At 35.3% G+C, this 22173-nt stretch overlaps 1 protein-coding gene across 1 annotated transcript in view; it reads right to left on the bottom strand.

Annotated features, from left to right (window-relative positions):
* The window catches only part of MOXD1 (monooxygenase DBH like 1), a 106461-nt gene that overhangs the window by 70024 nt on the left and 14264 nt on the right, over window positions 1-22173 (bottom strand). Inside the window, exons 2-4 of the mRNA XM_004368978.1 lie at window positions 10602-10748; window positions 8799-8966; window positions 8543-8626 (exon numbers count right to left, since the gene is read on the bottom strand). Of these exons, the coding sequence (XP_004369035.1) occupies window positions 8543-8626; window positions 8799-8966; window positions 10602-10748 (399 nt within the window). The remainder of the gene's footprint in view (window positions 1-8542; window positions 8627-8798; window positions 8967-10601; window positions 10749-22173) is intronic.

Here is a 22173-nt window from a genome sequence, read left to right as displayed (position 1 = left end):
ACTGTAATCTATTTAAATGACTTCCTAAATCACAATTAAAATAGATTATTAATGAGGATTTTCCAACTCCCAAGGCTGAAAACACCAGGCCTCTGTGAACTCACACTCATCCAACTAGGTCTAAGTCAGTTCCTAGAATCTTTGAACTGACATCTCTGGAAGGTTGTGGTGGAGTCAACTCATGTTGCCCTTGATCTATGCACTGATCTTGTAGATCTCAAAAGTATCCTAGGCTCTGAAAAGCTTACTCCAAGGGCACATGGCTGAATGTAAACTAAGGTATCAGACATCTCTCCTGCACAAATTATTTTTCATTGTAGCACATATTATCTTGAAAAATCATAAGGTCTGGGCTAACAGAACCATATAGAGAAACAACCACTAGCTTTGGAAAGTCGATTCATTCATCTGAAAAGTGGAAGTAATTCAACTTACCTCATAGGAGGCTGTGAAAATATAATGAGATAATGTATCTAAAGTAGCAAAAGATGTATGTATTTTACTTCATACTTCCCTATATGTAAGTGAAAGTTATTCATCTCTTATGTTACTGTACCTCCTAATCCTATTGTATCATCAACATCTAGAATTCAATATAAACTTAATTTTTTTCAATAAAAGTGCTATTAATTATTTACCAAATTTATTGCCCATAATTACCAACAAATGTGCTAAAAGTTTTCGATTATATCATCCAATCCTTTAGGTTACTTGGAAAAAGCATAGTAGATTGGAGTAGAGTTGGGCGGTAGAAGAACTAAGACAAATAAATATCCTTTTTGTCTGTTGAAAATGGAATTACTCAGTCATAGAATGGAAGGCTAATGGGTGACCTAAGAATGTGAAAGAATAGTTTCCAGGGGAGAGTCGCCAGCTGGTTCTTATCCTTCCTTAGACAAGAACAGGAGGAAATTAGCTTAAATTTCATTTGGTTTGGAGTAATGGAAGCAAGCTATGAAATCTAATTCCCAGGGAATCTTTTCTTCAAAATATAATACGGACTTACCGACTACTGTGGCTTTGGTGCAGCCCAACTCTAAGCATGAGAAAATACCAGATGAAGTTTTAGCCGTCCATCTCTATAATCCCCATCAAGGGAAGAAAACAAGCAATTATGAGCCTATTACGCAACAGGTGTTTTCACTTGTACTCATTTAAGCTTCATTAGAAAGCATTTTCCCTACATCACAAGTAAGGACACAAGCTCTGAGACGTTAGTATGCTCAAGGTTATAGAGCTAATGAAAAGCAGAGTTAGAAATTCTAACCTAGTTAGAATACACTCCTAGAATACTCTCTGGAGCCCTTCCTCGAGGACTGTGCCAACCTGTCTCCGATACTTAAAAGATACCTGAAAACCAAAGTAAATCTGGAAGGTAACTAGTGCTTACTGAGCTATCTAATATATGTCAAACATAAAAGCATGCTAATGAGTTATCTCATTTGATACAAACAACTACCATTTAAGACAAGTACTATTATTAACCTTATTTTCAGAGGGAAACCTAAGACTCTAGGAGGTAAAATTGCTTGCCCTGGATTATGCACTGGTAAATTGTGGAGCCAGGAATTGAACCCTGTGGTCTGACCCCACTAATGCTGTGTTAGGCACTAGACAATATGGACTTTGTAAAGATTTGTGGTTTCATAGTTTAACCTGATGTTAATGCTTTTAAATTTCCACTTTTTTGTGTGTCTTATTAAGCCCTTCTTATAGATGCTTAATAGTGATTAACTAAATAATATCAGTAACGAGCTCAGTGAATTGCATGGGCATTTAAAGATTACTAAGTGGTTCATAGCCCAGAAATAAGAAAGTCTATGAGCCTGTAAAAAAAAAGTTATTTTCCTTAATAGACCAAGAAGCCACAGATGTGACATTCTGGATGCTCCTGGGAATTCTAGGACGTTTGTGTAAGCTCTGGAAAGCAGTGGGGCACCTCAGAATATATGCTAAGACAGCTCATGCCTAAGGGGCTAGAAAAGGGACATTTGACTTCAAGGGAGGCAGTGGGGTCCTAAGCATTTTTACTCTGGCATGCCCAGGAACTGCAAGAAGCAAGCTTGTCAGGAACTCAGACTTAGGGCATCCAAAACCACAGCACAGATTTCACTTTTAGTTTTCATTAAGTCATAGATATTTAGAAGTACAAAGAGCCAATTGAGATCATCTTGTCCAATCCCTTTATTTTATAGATGAGGAATCGGAGACCCAGGGTGAGGTTAAGTACTTTCTCTAGGGTCAGAAAGCTAATTAGTGACGGAGTTAACAATAAATCACTTCCATGAAAAGACATGCTTTCAAAGTGAATTCAATTACCTTGCATGGTCAAGTGACTATTAAGAACACCCATGTAGCTAGAAAATCCCAAATGTTTTTGTGAAGTGGATCTGGAATGAACTTTACAACACTGGGCAATCTAAGTCAGCAATCTTTAAAATACACTAATTTGAGGCAAATCATTAGTGTCAGGGGCAAGAGTTCCTAACTTTTTCTGGCCAAAGTTGTAGTTTCAGCCACAATAAATGCCTGAGTATTTCACTTTCTGTAGTACATAAAAGATATATTAAACTTCATATATGCTTAGATATAAAGGATAAAATTATCATGGCATTTATAGACTTTGTATAACAAATTCCCAAAGAAGGGGATTAAATGAGTTCTATAATTTTATGGCATAACTTTCCCTAAAAGATCAAGAATTATCCATTTTGTCCATCAGTGACAAAATCCACAGGTGCTGATGGTAATGCATTGGTATTAAGAACTTAATAGCCACATATAGTGTTGCAAAATACTTAAGAAGGATGGAAAGTATTTTCACGTAAAGTGTATTCTGAAAATTAATTCATCTCAACATGGAAAACAGATCTATCTAAAGATACAAAGATGCAAATATTTGCATTTAGGACATATGATTAAATAGTAAAGTTAAAAGGGAAATATCAGTGAGCAAAAACAAATACTACAGATCTGGAATGGAAACAGGTAAAAACACAAACGATCATTCAGTCATCAGTGTCCGCCAAACACCTACCGGCTAGGCAGAGTCTCTCACATAATGAAGTGAAACAGAAGGTGAACCCATGAAAAAAAGAATGAGAAAGTAAAGTGTAGAATAGTGAAAATGCATCCTGATGAAAAATCAAAATGCTAAAAATGCCACATCAATTACAAAATGTGTTTGAAATGTCATTTCAGGGAAAAAAGGAAGGAAATATACTGACTGAGAAAAGATAATTCTAATAGTTGTAAAATCATGTACTTTGACACACACTGAGGATGCTTAAATTCCCACAGTTTATTAAATTTAAACTTAAAGGCTTACACATTTTCAGAAATAGAAACCCTCTATCATACTTGACGTTTCAGAAATGCATTAATGCTAAAGTTCTCCATTTGAGGGTGTCCTATTTTAAAAAGGGAAACTAGGCTGTGATGTCCATTTAACATAGTATACAAAGTCAAATATTCATGCTATGTACCTATCATAGTAAAACAGATTTCTGAGTGACTATTTCATGGCTATACAATACTCTGGCTTTAAAGACATTTCATGGCTATTCAATGCCAGTTATTCTTAGACTTTCTTGTTCTAGAAAATATTCCCCAAATAGTTCAGATTTATGAATCCACCAATAAAAGGAAACAGTAGTATCTAATTTTTATGGCAAGAAAAATGTTCTTTCTGTTCAGTAGCAAGTAATAAAGCCTAGCATTTCTCTTCTTGTGACTATTGATGAAAACAAGGATGACAGTGTTTTGTTTACTTCAACTTCATATTTCTCCAAAACAGAAAGAAATGATTGACAACCTAGATTTTATCTGAAACTCTATCTAAAAGAGGTTAGCCGGTTTGAGGTCCTTCAGCAATCCAGAAACCTAACAAGATCAACAGATTAGCCATTGTGTATTGCTAGGGATCTAGTACATAATTTTATTTAGTTACTTCACTAAACAAATCTATGTGCCAGGCACTGTCCTAAACACTTTACAAATATCAGACTTATGTGATTCACTTAATAGTCATAACAATTCTATTAGGTAAGTATTATTATTATCCCCATAAATGGCCTAATAATTAGATCAAGGTTTAAAAAGAGATTCTACATGTTAGATACTGTAAGTGCTAATAAAATCTCCTATATAGTCTTCCATCTAAACAACTTCATAAGGAAGGTACTGTCCCATTTAAAGGAGAAAACTGAACTTTGCATGGTTAATCCCTTTCCCACAGTTACACTAATAATACATAGAAAGAAAAGATTCAAACCCAGGTCACTGGATTCAAGAACTCACCTACCAGACTACGAGGCTTACTGCCTCCATGTATTAAGAAGGTGGTCCTTTAAGGGGAGAGAACTTAAGAATGATGATTCTACCTGGCTATTTTTCTTTTTTACTTCTCTTTAATATAATAAGCCTCAAAAACTATTAAATTGGATTAGACACAACATGTTTAAATGAATGAATTAGAAGTTTTTCTATCCTTAAATAATAGATAATCCTTAATTTATCTATAAAAATTATCTGACAATAAAAGCTCCTCAAAAGAAGCAGTGTGTTATACCAGTTGATAACTGAAGCTTCTAGCAGAACATATCCAATCATTACTATCAGTTGTGATAATGATATGACTCTTGATTAAAGAGAGTAGAAAAATCACCTTCTCTAAGAAATTTTAAGTTTAGGGTAGAGTCATACATTTAGCTGGACAGTAGGTCTCAAGTGTGAGAACAGAGATCATTTCATTTGAGAAGTGTCACAGATTGAACTGTGTCCCCCCAAAATATCTGACAACTTGGCTGGGTCATGTGTCCCAGTATTGTATGATTGTGTACCATTCTGATGTGATTTCCTTATGTGTTATAAATTCAATCACTATGATCTAATAAAATAGATTAGCAGCAGTTATACTGATGAGGTATACAAGATTGGATAGTGTCTTAAGCCAGTCTCTTTTGAGATATAAAAGAGAGAAGTGAGCAGAGACACATGGGTACCTCATACCACCAAGAAAGCAGTGTTGGGAGCAGAGCATGTCCTTTGGACCTGAGGTTCCTGTGCTGAGATGCTCCCAGACCAAAGGATGCATCACAAGGACCTTCTTCCAGAGCCCACAGAGAGAGAAAGCCTTCTCCTGGAGCTGATGCCTACTGGACTGTGAGAAAATAAATTTCTTTTTGTTAAAACCATCCACTTGTGGCATTTCTGTTAGAGCAGCACTAGATGACTAAGACAAGAAATGTGGTTTTAATATAAATTACCAACAATCCTCTTTTCTATAATCTCCGTATCTGTCTGCAACTGCGATGTGCTGTTATCTGCAAATACAAACATTTTAAACATTTTTTGCAAGAATCATAATACTAATTGGTAAAACTAGAATCATGAGTGAATATGAGTCACCAGTATTTTTTATTATAATCCCATCTTTCCTACAGATAAAGTTATTTAGCTTTGTTATTTTATAATTTAGCAATTTTAGAAATTACCTTTTTATCTCATAATTTTACAAGTAAATAATTTTACTACTTCATTATAATTTAAATTACAAATGTAGTTAATATTTTGAACTTTAGACATTCCCATCAAACATACTCATGATAAACCCTGATGTATTTTATTTATCTGTAGTTATTATAACTACAAAATGTGTATTGGGCAGTACTATCAATATTTAAACTGAAAATAAACTATTTTTTTGTTTGCATTTCAGTCAAGGCAAGAAACTGATTTCTCACAATACTACTGTAATCAATACTTTCTCAAAAGACACTACAAATGACTGACAGTAATACAATATAAAAGCAATGTTCTCTTTTCTGAGAAAGCACTTTTTGGTTATCAAAGAAGAAGTGAGGTTTTCTGATACAGCGATTTGTAGGACATAAAATAAGCGATATGGAGAAGCACTTAGTTAGATGGCTTTTCAAAACATGAGTCCTTGATTGTATAAACAGAGGATTTGCTTTTCTTAAATTATTAGAAACCATCTCTGCTAGGGAAAAGGAAATGGAAATTAGAGCATTTCTTAAGGTAAACTCTAGACCTATGGATTCTACTTGAAAAATGTATTAAATTTTCTTGCAACCTGACATAAGCTGCAAATTAAAACTGACTTTGTCTCAAAACAATTTATGCAAAAAATGTTTTTAATTTATTTTCCCAGTAGACTTTTCCTTGCTTTTTTTTTGGGGGGGGGGGCGGGGTTTTTTTTTTTTTTTTAAATTGTTTTGTATATTATCCTATTTGAGTTCATTTTCAAGAAAAACTATGAGGAAAATGTTTCATAATACTTAATGAACTTTAAAATATTTCAGGACTTAACAAAAAGCTCAAGAATCTACCCTCTAAGTGATATTCTTAAAGTAATAAAATTTTAAATTTTAGCCACTAATCCTTTGCCCCTGCCAACAATAAAAATTTGAATAAGCACGCCTCTCTGACCTACTTGTTCCTCAAATCCCCTCTTGCTCAGGGTAAAGAACTTTGGTTGTTTAATAGACCTCCAAATACTGCAAAAAATTCTCAAAACCTTTCAAGCCAAACCTAGCAAGAGACCTTCCTGATATAAATGCCTACTGAAGACAGAAATGTGATTCTAAAAGTACTTAATTCTAAGCACACCTTTCGGTAATAGATGCCCACTTATCTGAGTATTACAACGATAGGCTTGTGGTAGGAAACCTAGCAAAGACTTCTTAAAAGAGGTACCAAGAAAATATTCCACATAGAGGGCCAGAATATATACTGCCTCCCTTAAATGTAGACAAGCAATTGTTTTTATTTCATTCATCTCAATTATTAGCATTTATAATGACAAGACAAAAAATGCATTCATGTGAGTGGTTAAGGACTTTAAACCCTATCAATTAATGTTCGGTGAAAAACTAATTAAGGAAATACCTTGTAGAGCATTTGTTTTCATTTCTGAACCTGCAGTTTTACATCTGTCTCTTAAACCAGGTTCTGATTAAATTTACTGCAAATGACACAGAGTAGAACATGATATAAATGTAACAGTCTCTTTTCTGAAAAAGACTTTTTTTGCTGGGATAAGAACCTAGGCGCTGTATGAAGTTATAAGACTAGAATTTGCACAAAGTAGAAGATAACTTATTGCACAGAGGTAAATGACTCATACTCAGTCACAGTGATGGTGAGTCTTCTGATGGCAAAAATATGCTACAATTACTTGGGACTACGCACTAATTCAGTAAACATGCCTCTCTTGCCTCTACATAGTTGTGAATCATTCTGTAAATAAAAGGCAGGTCTGTGCAACTGGGCAAATACAGCAGAAATTTAAAATGTGAACCCATCATAGAATGTGCTCAGTGAGTGTTTTCCATCTCTGCCAAAATGTGCTGAGGTTGGTCAGGGAAGTGTTATGACTGCCTACCTTTTACTGATGAAGAAACTGAGGCCTGTGTGTTACGTGAGAACTTACTTGAGAGCACATACTTAATAAAACAGTGGACCTGCGATTCAAACCTACGTATTTCCCTCTAGATTCCAGAGTCTAGAGGTTTATTCCTTCATCACTTCCACACTGCTTCATTACATAGTCTGGAGGCTGACAAAAAGGAGGCATTGTCTGGCCTGGCTTCCAATTTTTCTGAATATTTACAGGATTTTGTCTGCACTATCTAATTTTATTTTACTCTTTCTTGTATCTTGGCCATGTCTCCCACAATCTCACTGTAAGTTCTTTGAAAGCATAGATCATATATCTTCAGCCACTGTGGAACTGCCAACAATCCCTAGCAAAGAGCCAAGGACATGTAACTTTTCCAAAATACTTCTTTCATTCACTAACTGAATATAAAATTGTTGGGGAGCCCATTCTGAGGATGGGAAGGAATTCTATGCCACAGGCAAACTGGGCTTATTTATTACCCAATTCTGTATTTTTTAATTCTGTAGAATTCCATTAATTTTCTTGTTTCCAATTTTCAAAAAGATACAATAATAATTATTTTTATAACAATATCCAATATTTTCAATGAAGCAGATATTTTCAAATAATATTGGTGGAAATATAACCTTCCTTGATGTAATTTAGGAATATGTAAATACCATATTTTTCCACAAATAACGTGCACCTTTTGCATTTGTTCACCAACTGCTTACGAAAACACCTCACGGGGGGAGGGAATGGTTGGCAAACAAACATAGAAGGTGCACATTATTTGCATAAAAGTGCGGTATATTATTTAAAAACGCAATTCCAGCAATAACAATTGTAGAACTATTTCCTGAAGAAACAGAGGTATTCAAATGCACTCCAAAATTTTACCTTTGACATGTAAAAATAGGAGATAAAAACCAAAATACTAGCTACAATCCAAACTTTTTCTTTAAATCCAGTGACTCTTAAGCCAATGGGTGGGTCAGCCAAGCCAGTTCTTTGTTCTCTAAATAACTTTCATATAAATGAAAACTATTTTTTCTTTTTTTTTGTAATTTTTATTTTAAGGGCAATAATTTTTTCCTCCATTCATACAAACTAAGTTTAGCCTGTGAGTGAGTCACATACCTTTATTACATGACGCTTTTCTTGGAACACAGGAATCTTAAACATTTGGCACCAATATGTTGTACCTTTGTTTGGGATGGGAACCTGTCTTAATAAAAAGGGAAGGGGGACACAAAGTCACATTCTTTTGACATGTTATTAAACAGTATTTTAAACAAAAACTCTCTTGTACACTTTGAGAAATTCCACCCCTACAATCATAAAGAATCGACTGGTCAGCAACTAGCAACAATCATTTCAAAAGAAAAAAACTTACGTCTTGATTTACCAGGTCAAAGTATGGTAAAGCTGTAGACAACACATTGTTTTTCTCAGGATTCAATAACCGCAGACTCTTGGTCCCCCGATTAGAGTCATGGTACTTGGGACCAGCTTCTCCAACATCCTCATAGTGGTAAGCCCAGATCACTCTCACAGTGCTGTCCTGGTGATCAGACATGTGCACAATTATGTCTCATGAGACCACTTCCCTTACCACTGAGTTGAGTTTAAAGAACTCTATTTGAAGCAGAATATAGACGTGAAAAAAAGAGAATAGCATTTGGAATTCTCAATATCGTCTCTAACATTAATTGTGCAAATTGGATTAAATCACTCAATAGCCAAATAGAAGAGTTACTTTTTTGGAAGAAATTGTTTATCTCAGTACACACGGTTATGTGTTCCAAAATAAAGTGCATTTGACTTAGGATTTATGCTTTAATTAACACAACAGTAGATCAGTGTCATGCTAAAATTCCAAACTGACAACTCGTAGTTGCCAAGCAAACGTTCTTGTTAAGGAGCAGAGATTCTGCAAAACTAAAACCTGTTTTAATGCCATGGAATATTTTAGGGAAAATCAATAAATAGAATTAAAACTAAAATTACCTTCCAGGTCAAGACTTTTACTTTCACAATCGATGTTTCCCATGCCCTAAACTAGTGACATATATGAATTCACAGAAAGTGAAATATAGAAGAGTTTCTAATTCTGGGTTTGCTATTACACAATAGTCTACTATAATCATTTTATAAATCCTGGGAATTTCCAAGGGGCTGGGGTGCTCCAACTAGGGAAAGTACTGTCAGGTGAAATTGGTTTCCTTTGAACAGACAAGTTGCCCAAAGGGTTGGGGGAAGGATTTGCTGGGGTACAAAGAAACCACTCAGTCCTCCCAAAGACAAAGGTGTTTTTGCCAGATCTGTAATAAGAACTTTCGGGGAAAAAAAAAAAAAAAAAACACAATAAAGCAAAACCTATTTATTTTAAATCTTCTCTTTGCTATATTCTTTTTTAATAAGTCAAATGACTATAGTTATTATTCCAATCAAAATGTAATTGCACTTTATATTACATGAAAAGCGATCCATGTCTTTGCTTGTGTTTTTCTTTTCTTCCTCTTATTCTTTATGCTGAATGTTAATCAGAACAGCTTCAGGTTTACAGTACCATTTCTAAAGCTTTAAGTTATGAAATAAAAAAATAATAATTTTATTGGTCTATACAAAAATGAAACTGATCCAAGCAATTTGTGGAAACTTCCAAAGTACCACATGGATTATATATCCTCTACATATTAATTCGCATGTGCATAAAGATACTAATTTTTACATGAAGTTTGAAAATAAGAAATCTTGTATAATACATTGGTAGGCAATTTTAATCAGCCATGATTTTAGAAATTCACATAAATGAATCAGTTATAAATAAGATGATTTATATCCTAATGTCCTCTATCATAATTCTCCCTTGTGTAATACATTTCCTCCAATATTTACCCACTATTTTCAAAATATATAAAGAATAAGCTAAAAACTTTTTATAAGCAAAAATATACTAGTTTTAAAGAGCCCTTCGAAATTTTAGATTCACACAAAAATTGTCTTTATTGAAATTTATGTAGTCAGATTTTTTTGTGGCTTCTAAAGGGATTTCAAAAATATTCCCAAACAGACTCTATGTGATTTTGTTTGTCAAAGATTATTATTAAATATTTGTTCCTTTCATCCTATAAAGTGCATCACAAGTGTAAATGTATAATTTATTCACACATACATTCACTCATAGACTCCTTACCGTTATACTCTTGTCATTTATGTCACATGTATGCAGTTCTCTGGTAAATTCAATTACTGTGTGTGTACTATTCTCCAAGGCATATTCTAGGCGGTAATCTTGCTGAGCATCTTTTTTCAACTCTCTATCTGCATCTGTAAAATAATCCTGTGGAAAACACAGAAAAGAAAAATCAGGATACCCTAAATTCAGAATGAAAAGAATTTAGATTAAGAATATTTATAGCATCCAAAAAATTGTTCTAGGTTTCCTTGTTACACAATTCTACATCTAAAGTCATTTTTATAAATACTGGGAGGAATTTCCAAGGGGTTGGAGTATCTCTAGTAGGGAAACAGTTCCAGAGGGACTTGGTCCATATCTGGATTTCTGTCCCTTTAGGAAAAGGAAGTGAAGATTCGTAATATCAGAGAACATTAGAGATGGAATGAACAAATCTTTGAAATCACTGAGTGCTTTTTCCTTCATTGTATAAATGAAAAGAGGAACTTCAGCATGGCTAAATGCCTTGTCCCAAGTTGAACTAGCCAGAACCAGCCCTCAGGTCAACTATCTTTCTACTATTGCACTTTAGGGGGAAGTTCCCTTCACCACTCATAAAAGCAAGGAGAGCCATCCTATAGTCACAGGTTGTTTTATTATGACTTATGGCACATGCTTATTAAAATTAAAGGCGATGGAAAAAATATGAAAGGAAATAAAACTAGCTGAATTACAAGATATTGAAAAACTAAGGTAGTTTCATTTTTGGATCTACCATAATTTCTATGTTAAACTCATTCAATGATGTACATAGCACTTTCAGGAGGCAGCAGAGGGCAACAGAGACAGCCTGGGCTTTGACCCACAGCTCTATCCCTAAATAATCCTGAAGAACTGTTTAAGTCAACATCTGTGAGATTTAGTTTTAACATTAGTAGAATGGGGATAATCTGTGCCATTTTATAGATCTGAAAGATAAATGAAATCGTATATGGGAAAAAAATGCCTGCCATGGTTAGTGCTCATTCAATGCTAATCTCCTTTCCTCTTTTGCAATATGATTTTTTTTCCCAAAATACTTCCCCATGCTTTTTACCATAAGCTTGTTGTGTTAAGAGTTACAAAAATCCTGTGGTTTATTTTCCTTACTTATAGAAAACACAAAGTTTGCCTTCATTATTCTGGTTTTTCAGTACACAATATTTTATTTTGAAAAATTACCAAGAGTTGATTTATAATACACATGCTGAAACATAATTACTTTTACTAACATCAAATTTGCATTTGAAGAAATGATTACTATGCTTGGCAGAGAAAATACAATATAAAAGAAAAAAAATTGTAACAGTCATAATCAAATGGTTGGCATCTGGCATGTTTACTCCTATTACTCTTTTTAAGGTGTTTATCAAGTGGGTATAAATTTGACATCCAGGATACCAGATCCAGATATTCTTCAATATGTCAAAACTCCACATTATTGGCAATACAAAGGGCCTAACTAATCTTTCCTTACCTTGACAGCAATAACTACAGCTTACTGAGTACATACTGTGAACAATTCCTGTTCTAAGCATCTTGCATGTACTAAGTCATTTAATTTTCACATCAAGTCTATGAGATAAAACTGTTTCCCCATTTTACAGATGGAGACACTGAAGCACAAAGATGTTAAGTAACTTGCCGGAGATTGCACAGCTGTTAGGTAGTAAAGCCAGTATGCAAGCCCAGGCAGTCTCACCCCAGAGAGTCTATATCCTTCGCTATTCTATACGGTAGTGGCCACTGTTGGAAAAGGATGGGTTCAGTTTATTTTCTGCATCTACAGAAAATACTTATCTATATCAATTTTTTTTTTTTTACATAAAATGTTACTTTTTCTACTACTAACATTGGGGTTTGTCAAAAAAAAAAAAAAAACCTTATTCTGAGAACCAGGTTATAATTTGAAAATAATTCACATGAAATATTCCTATGATATGGTGATTTTCCCATTTTTTATCACATAGGTTGTCAATCTGTAAATAAAATAATCATGCCAATGGACAAAGAGGAATTTAGATCAACTAACTGTGCCTTTATACTGAACTCACATTTCATTACATGATTCAAGCAATCAGTTTTTATAAGCAAAGAGAATACAATACAAATTATAATCAGTTCAAATAGTAGACTAATTATCCTAGTCTTGAAATGTTTTCAAAACCGTTAGTCCCACAAAATATCCAATTGGCATATCAATTTTCCATTAACTTTATTTCCACTTAACAATACCAATTCCTTCTAGCTATTCCACCTTTTTCTGGCTTTTCAGAGAACTTAGACACAAGGAAATGGCAGAAACTTCACTCGGCTTTTACTGAAGATCTCCCCTTGAGCTCATCTACCCTGTATAAACTACTAAGTGCTTAACACTTAGAAAAGACAGCTGCTAATTATTTAAAATTTTGGTCTCCTGGACAAACATGTTTACCTAGAAAAGACTGATTTCTTGAAACTTAGTGAGGGGAAAAATGGTTGAATTATTTAAAACTAAAATTGAAATGTGAAATGCCCTAACCACCACTGTCATTCCATTACAGTATTTTCACATTTTCGAAAACTTTAAGGCCTATTTTAGAAACATATCCTCAGATTTGATCATAGTATATCTCAGCTATCCAAATTGTATTATTACTTACATGTTTTCTTTAGCTGGGCCCTCACTAATGTTTGGAAATCCATGTAATAATCTCTTGCTTGTTTCTCAGGAGACCTCCCAGAATCAATATTCTAAACCCTATTGTCATGGATTGAATTGTGTCCTCCAAAAATACGTGTATCAATTTGGCTGGGCCATGATTTCCAATATTGTGTGATTTTCCACCATTTTGTCATCTAATGTGATTTTCCTGTCTTGTAAATCCTGCTTCTATGATGTTAATGAGTGGGGGATGGGTGACAGTTGTGTTGATGAGGCAGGACTCAATCTACGGGATTGGATTGTATCTTGGGCCAGTTTCCTTTGGGATATGAAAGAGAGAAGTGAGCAGAGAGACAAGAGGACCTCATACCACCAAGAAAGCAGTGCCTGTAGCAGAGTGCATCCTCTGGACCTGGGGTTCCTGTGCGGAAAAGCTCCTAGTCCAGGGGAAGATTCATGAGAAGGACCTTCCTCCAGAGCTGACAGAGAAAGCCTTCCCCTGGAGCTGATGCCCTGAACTTGGACTTTTAGACTACTTTACTGTGAGGAAATAAAATTTCTCTTTGTTAAAGGCATCCTCTTATGCTATTTCTGTTATAGCAGTACTAGATAACTAAGACAAGATGCCATGATTTCACCACCCTCAGCTTATGATCTCACATTTCACTTTATTGACAGAATTTCAGTTATGACATATTGACACATGAGAGCTTCATTCTAGCCTAAAAAAAAAAAATCCATCTTCTGAAGTCATAAAAATAATCATTCTAAAAGGAAGTGAGAAAAGAGAAAAACAAAACAAAGAACAGATGTGATAAATAGAAAATATATAGAAAGATGTAAATGAAATGAAACAAAAACATCACAATAAAACCTAGAGATATTAAAAGTTTAATAATATTTTGTACACCTTTATGCCAAAAAACAGGCCCCTGATTTGCACTTGACTACGAACCTAAAGGAGCTCTGGTGGCACAGTGGTTAAGAGCTCAGCTGTAACCAAAAGGTCAGCAGTTCGAATCCACCAGCACTCCTTGGAAACTGTATGGGGCAATTCTACTTTGTCCTATAGGGTTGCTATGAGTCGGAAACAACTCGACAGCAAGGGGTTTGGTTTTTTTCTTGTTTGTTTAGTAACCTAAAGGTTGATGGTTCAAACCACCCAGCATGCACTGAGGAAGAAAGGCCTGGTGATCTGCTTCTATAAAGATTATTGCAAAGAAAACCGTATGGAGCTGTTTTACTCTGTAACACATGGGGTCACCATGAGTCAAAAGTGATTCAATGGCAATGTTTTTCCTTTTTTTATTGTCACAAAATTGGGTAATTTACATGAGAAACAGACAAAGTTCTTGAAAGACACAAACCAGCAAAGTACACTCAGGAAAAAATAGATAATCTGAATAACTCTATAATATACTCACAGGTAAAAACCTTCCTATAAACAAAAGTCTAGGCCAAGATGATTTCACTTAGAATTTTACCAAATATTTAAGGAAGAGTTAATACCAATACTTCACAAACTCTTTCAGACAATACAAGAGAACGTACTTCTTAATTCATTTTTTGATGCCGACATTATCTTGACACCAAAATCAGACATACAAGAAAATTACAAGAGAAAACATTAAAGTTATCAAGGATTTCATTTCACTTGGATTTACAATCAATGCCCATGGAAGCAGCAATCAAGAAATCATTGTACTTGCATTGGACAAATCTGGTGCAAAAGACCTCTTTCAACTGTTGAAAAGCAAAGATGTCACTTTGAGGATTAAGGTGCACTTGGTATTGAAAATACCAAACTATGGTATTTTCAATCACCTCAAATGCATGCAAAAGCTGGACAATGAATAGGAAAGATTAAAAAAAAATGATGTCTTTGAATTACAGTGTTGGCAAAAAATACTGAATATACCACGGACTGCCAAAAGAAGGAACAAATCTGTCTGGAGGACGTACAGCCAGAATGCTCCTTAGAAGCAAGGATGGTGAGGCTTTGTCTCACACACTTTGGACATGTTATCAGGAGGGACCAGTCTCTAGAGAGGGGCATCATGTTTGGTAAGGTAGAGGGTCAGCAAAAAAAAACGAAGACCCTCAATGAGATGGACTGACACAGTGGCTGCAACAATGGGCTCAAACACAGCAACGACTGTGAGGATGGTGCTGCACCAGGCATCATTTCGTTCTGCTGCACACAGGGTCGCTATGAGTCGGAACCAGCTTGACAGCACCTAACAACACAACATCCATCTCGAACCTAGACGTAGATTTTCTTAAAAATATGTATTAGCAAATAGAACCCAGCAATTTAAAAAAAAAAAAAAAAAAAAAGGATAAGATAGCATACCAAGTGGGGTTTTTTTCAGAAAGGCAGAGTTGGTTCAACAGTGGAAAACCCATCAAGGCAATTGACCATCTCAAAAGACTTAAAAAAAAAAAAAAGATATGATCATCCCAAGAGATGCAGAAAAACCATTTGAAAACATTAGTAATTCATGGTAAAATCTCCAGTAAACTAGGAACAGAAGAGTGTTTCTTCAACATGATAAAAATCTATGAGAAAACTACAACTAACATCATACTTATAAATGAAAGACTGAATTCTTCCACTCTAAGTTTGGGAACAAGGCAAGCATGTTCGCACTCCTCACTTCCAGAAAGCCCCACCGTTGACTGTCTACTTCTGATGGCTTATTTCTGTTATTCCCTGGCCCTATTTTTCCTCCCATTCCCTAACTATGGGTTTCAAAGTTCTGTGCTTGACATTATACTCTTCTGTCTTATTTCATCCTTTGGGAATCTCATTTTTCAAATTATCACTCTTATCAAGGACCACATATCCAAAAGTCTACTGGACACCTTCACTTGGAAGTCTTGTCATTTAAAATACATAGTCAAGATTATATTCACCCTTTACCTGTAAGACTAGTTTTCCTGATTTTCTTTAATTATACTGCTATTCTCCAGTCATCCAAATTCAAAACTGAAGTCTTTTTTAACTTCTTCCTCTCTTACTTACACCTCCATTAATAGCCCCTGCTGCTAGCTGTTCTTGCTTTGAAAAAATAACCCACCTTTTACTTCTACTCCACCACTACTTCCTCCTATCTCCGTTCAGAGCCTATCACCTATATGCTTCTGTCAAGGTCTTCCCTGAAAATCACTCTCAGTTTGTCATTAATTTTCATTATATTGAGAAAATCATTCTCAATATGTGATTACACTTTATTCAAAGTATATAGTACAAAGTCCTATAATTTAGACTCTCAAGAGTCCCTAAATTTTAGCCTAACCTGGCTTTCCAAGTTATTTCTATTAATCTCCACACATGACTTCTTTTATCTATTCATCATTCCCCTCAAACACTCTACCCTTTTCCAGCTATTTGCTTTTGTTCACATTCTTCCTACTTCTCCTACTGTCTTCCTTCCACTGAAATATCCTCTCCACTAACTCCACCCATTGAATCCCTTCCTTCTCTTCAATCATGATTCTATCTCCTCTATGAAGTTTTCCTTGATCATTCCTATTAGAAGTGATCACTGTGTGAATCCCTTTTCCACTATTCTAATTCCCATGTAGCATGTAATATATTCTATACATAGCATTACCTTGTCAATCATGTGGTAACTGCCTAGAAAATAGGCAGTTAATCATGTTACGTAGTCCAGTTATAAATTTGTACCTTTACAAAAGTTGTTTACGTTGCAAATAGAACAAACAGGGAGAACAGATTATTTTTCCACTTGTTCTCAATAATATTTACACATGGTTAAGACCTGGTGTGGAATGTATTTAACCAGATGCTGGGATGAGTTTGGATCTGCATGATCTGTCATGTAGACACATCTGGCAATGAAATCTGAGTAAGTAGTTAGGACCTATTAGCCCCTAAATGGACATGAATCTTATGAGGCTGACATCAGTATTTAAAATAAAGAGTTTATGGATGCAATGACTCTTTTGAATCTTTTTTGCAAAAGGAGGGCATTCCCTATCTATTAAAAAAAAATCTGAAAGAAAGCACATCTCAGAATGTTTCTAATGTTAATTTATATTCCCAGGCCTAACAGTGTGACTTGCACATTGCAGACGCTCATTAAATATGTGTTAAAAAAATAAAAAGTAGCATACTGGTTTTCCTTTTGCTAAATCTAAATAAGGAGGTAACTTTGAAAACAAAAGATAAGAACATAAGAGCCATCATCCGATTTTCACGTTTTTATAGAATGGGAACAGTTTAACTTGATGGGAGCAAACTATTTCCCTAAACCCAAAAAAACCCAAACCCATTGCCATTAGGTTGACTGGAGGAAGAAGAAGAGCCTGGCTGCTAACCAAAACATCAGTGGTTCAAATGTACCAGCTGCTCTTTGGAAACCCTATGCGGCAGATCTACTCTGTCCTACAGGGTCACTGTGAGTTGGAATTGACTCGAGAGCAACAGGTTTGGTTTGGTTTTTACAGTTTATGAATAAACATTGTTCAAGTGGACAATCAAATGGGTAGCTATTATGTCACTGTCTTAGTTTTTTAGTGCTGCTGTAACAAATACCACAAACGGATGCCTTTAACGAACAGAAATTTATTTTCTCACAGTTCAGGACGCTCAAAGTCTGAATTCAGGGCACCAGCTCTAGTGGAAGGCTCCCTCTCTCTCTGTCAGCTCTGGGGGAAGATCTTTATCTCTTTCAACTTCTGCTCCTCAGTCCCTTGTGATCTTCATGTGGCATCTATCTTCCCCTTTGCCCTTGCTTCTCTGTCTCATCTGCTCTTTTCACATATCAAAAATGATTAGGTTTAAGACACATCCTACACTGATATGACCTCATTAATGTAACAAAGAAACTCTTATTTCCAAATGGGATTGCATCCACAGGTACAGGGGTTAGGATTCCAACACGTATTTTGGGAGGACACAATTCAATCCTTAACTGTCACTATCATCCTCTAATAAAATGCTGGACAATGAAATTGACCCAGTAAACTATTGACCAAGTAAGAGACTGAGTACTGATAAAAAGTCACCTAGAAATTTATATTCACTAAGCCATACTGTATGGAACCCTGGTGGCGTAGTGGTTAAGAGTTTAGCTGCTAACCAAAAGGTTGGCAGTTTGAATCCACCAGGCACTCCTTGGAAACCCAATGGAGCAGTTCTACTGTGTCCTATAGGGTCGCTATGAGTTGGAATCAACTCAACGGCAATGGGTTCGTTTTGTTTTAAGCCATACTGTATAGTATGAAATATTAGGGAAATTTTCCAGGTCACTTTTATTATATCAGATTTTCTCCTTAAGAGTTACAACCTAAGGTTTCCCTACCTCTACTCCCTTCCCATTTAGCAAATGTAACCAGATGCAGCTCTACCGTACATCTGTGGCTAGTACCATTCCACTCAGGCCATCTTCCTATAGGGCTTGGTATTCTAAGGTTTTTAAAAGAAAAAATAGGAATAGTGATCATAGTGTAGGCTCATTGTCATAGTCTGATGTCATAGCCATTATAAAAATTCAATTGTATGGTATATATATTAAATATATCATATAATTATAAGCATTCTGACAGAAGTAGGCTCCAATTAAAAATCATTAAAAATAGACTTTTTAGTGATAAGAGAATTGGGGAGGACTCAGGGAAGCATGATTCTGTAGAGATTTCATAGGAATTTAAGAATAAAAAGATATAGCTATTTATAAAATGTTATAAAAGCTGATATTCAGAAATCATTATTCTTTGCAGTAATTTAGTTTCATGTTCTGTACAGTGAAATGTGAAATAATGTTATACTATACAAATGGTTATATGTGACTGTCAATCATATTCTAACTCAAATATCTGTTTTAAGATCAGCTTTAATATGAATTGTTGTTGAAGTATAATTTTTTTATTTTATTGTAAATTATTATAGTGATCATATATTTAACTTGTTTATACTTTTTCTAGATATTACCTGTTACCCCTAAACATCTGAGTTGATAATTAGAGTCCAGTAATAAAGCAAATCTTGAGTTGAGTCATAAAAATACTATTTCAGAAACAAGTTTTCATACGATTTTTTTTTATTTTGAACACTTGGCTTTGAAAGAAATTATGAAATACGTAACTGAGGTTTTAAAATGCTGTGTGGCAACAGTAAAGTAAGTCAGCATCTGCAGAAGTTGGCAGGAAGTTGACATTTGTCATTTAGCATGATAGCATGAATACTGCCACTTTCAAGCTAAAATAACATTCCAAAAGAGCTAGCTTCTATAAGGTACAAGATTGCTATGACCTCTTGATAAAAAACATGATTACACAGATGTTAAATTGATTCTCACTCATTGTTAGTCTTTCTTCCCCCCTCTCTCATGAATAAAATCTCTGCTACAGAAAAGAGCTTTGGTGCCGTGTTAAACAAGATGAAGTGAAAATTCTTAGGGGTGTAATAAAAGATGTGAATAGATCTTGGTTCAGCCTTGGAGAGCAGAATGTAAGCACAGCTGCAGAGGGAACATTGAGAGAAATGTTACCACCTGTCATCATTTTCTTCAACAGGTGCTTGTAGTTTTTCTTCTTTTTCTAAATCTCAAAAGCCTTATTACTTCAAACATGTCTGTTTGTAATAGCAATTTCTATAATAACTGTTATGGTAGTTTAATAGTATCGACACTATAATAATAAACATATTTGTGTTAAAGAGAATCTTTGATCCTAAAAATATCATAAAGCTTCATAAACAAATTATACAAACACAATCATCAAATTTCAATAAAAGGTAATTTTAATAAGTTATTTCTTCACTAATGTGAAGTAGAAATTGTAGTGAGAGGGTTGCCTTCTAGAAACCACTTCAGATAAAATTAAAGCTCTAGGTCTAATAACGGAACTGTTAAATACCTACCAGAACGCCAAAGATGAATCCTGTAGCTGGCCTTCCAACAAGAGGACCATCTGAGCAAACTGTTTCCCAAGTGCCATCTTCTAAAAACACATACCCTGAATTTTCTTCTACAGCAAATCATCCCATTTTAGTTTTCATGTCAAGTCATTTAATAGTTTGCTATAATTACAGAATTATCAGAGAAATGATGTAAAATTAAAATTTTGACTCCTATAATTAACTTCAGTGGAAAAAAGTTTCCACTTTCACCATTCAAATAAGTAACTATTTTACCTTCATCCTTTTTAGATGACTTAACGGTTCATGATCATTATATACAAGAAATAAATTTTGAAGAGAAAGCTGATTCATTTATTCCTTCCTTCCTTCCTCCCTCCCTTCTTTCCTTCCGTACATACCTTCCTTCCTTTTTTCCTCCCACTCTCCTTCCCTCTCTCACTTCCCCTATCCCTCCTTCTCTCCCCTCTTTTCTTCCTTTAAAAAATATTTGACTGTATGACTACTTTTCCCCAAACCCTGTTGTAGGGCTGAGGATAATTGTACAGGATAGTAGACAAGATCTCTACTGAAATAAAGCTTATAGCTTAGTTGTGGGAGGAGCAATTAAAAAAAAAGTAAAAATATAACCTAAAAATCTCTGTAATAAGTGCTTAGATGAAAATAAAGCAGGTTATAGAGAGGCCACTTTAGTCTGGGTGATTAGAGAAGTCATCACTGAGGCAGGGATAGGTAAGGCAGGAAATAAACTACCATTTAGAGCCAGTCATCAAAGATGTAGAGGAAGTAGATCCCAGAAAAAGAAAGTAACTATTGAAAGAGGCCTGAAGAGGAGTAGGTCTATCCAGCTTCATGAAGCAAATAAAAGTCAAATCCATCACCATGCAGTCAATTCTAACCCATAGCAATGCTACAGCACAGAATAGAACCGCACCATAAGGTTTCCAAGGCTGTAATCTTTACGGAAAGCAGACTGCCACATCTTTCTCCCATGGAGCAGCTGGTGTGCTCCAATCGCCAACCTTTCAGTTAGCACCCGAGTGCTTAACCACTGTGCCATCAGAGCTCCTAAAATGAAAGCCAGTGTGGCTAAATTATAAGGCTTAAAAGAGGTGAGGTCAATAGGGATCAGATGAGCCCCAGATGTTTTGGGACCTTATAAGTCAGTGTTGTTGATGTTGTTGTTAGGTGCCACCCAGTCGGTTCTGACTCATTGCAACCCTACGTACAACAGAACAAAACACTGCCCGGTCCAGCACCATCCTCACAATCATTGTTATGCCTGAGCCCACTGTTGCAACCACTGTATCAATCCATCTCTTTGAGGGTCTTCCTTTTTTGCACTGACCCTCTACTTTACCAAGCACGATGTCCTTCTCCAGGGACTGGTCCCTCCTGATAACATGTCCAAAGTATGTGAGACAAAGTCTCACCATCCTTGCTTCTAAGGAGCATTCTGGCTGTACTTCTTCGAAGACAGATTTGTTCCTTCTTTTGGCAGTCCATGGTATATTCAATATTCTTCGCCAACACTATAATTGAAAGGCATCAATTCTTCTTCAATCTTCCTTACTCATTGTCCAGCTTTCACGTGCATATGAAGCGACTGAAAACACCACAGCTTGGGTCAGACACACATTGTCTTCAAGGTGAAATCTTTGCTTTTTAACACCTGAAAGAGGTTTGCCCAATGCAATGTGTTGTTAGATTTCTTGACTGCTGCTTCCATGGATGTTTATTGTGGATCCAAGTAAAATGAAATCCTTGACAACTTCAATATTTTCTATATTTATCATGATGTTGATTGCCGGTCCAGTCGTGAGGATTTTTGTTTTCTTTATGTTGAGGTGTAACCCATATTGAAGGCTGTGGTCTTTGATCTTCATCAGTAAGTGCTTCAAGTCCTCTTCACTTTCAGCAAACAAGGTTATCTGTACAACACAGGTTGTTAATGAGTCTTCCTCCAATCCTGATGCCTCATTCTTCTTCATATAGTCCAGCTTCTCAGTTTATTTGCTCAG

Source organism: Trichechus manatus, unplaced genomic scaffold (assembly GCF_000243295.1).
Source record: "Trichechus manatus latirostris isolate Lorelei unplaced genomic scaffold, TriManLat1.0 scaffold00002, whole genome shotgun sequence".
Lineage (NCBI taxonomy): Eukaryota > Metazoa > Chordata > Mammalia > Sirenia > Trichechidae > Trichechus > Trichechus manatus.
This window is presented reverse-complemented; position numbering and strand designations above follow the sequence as displayed.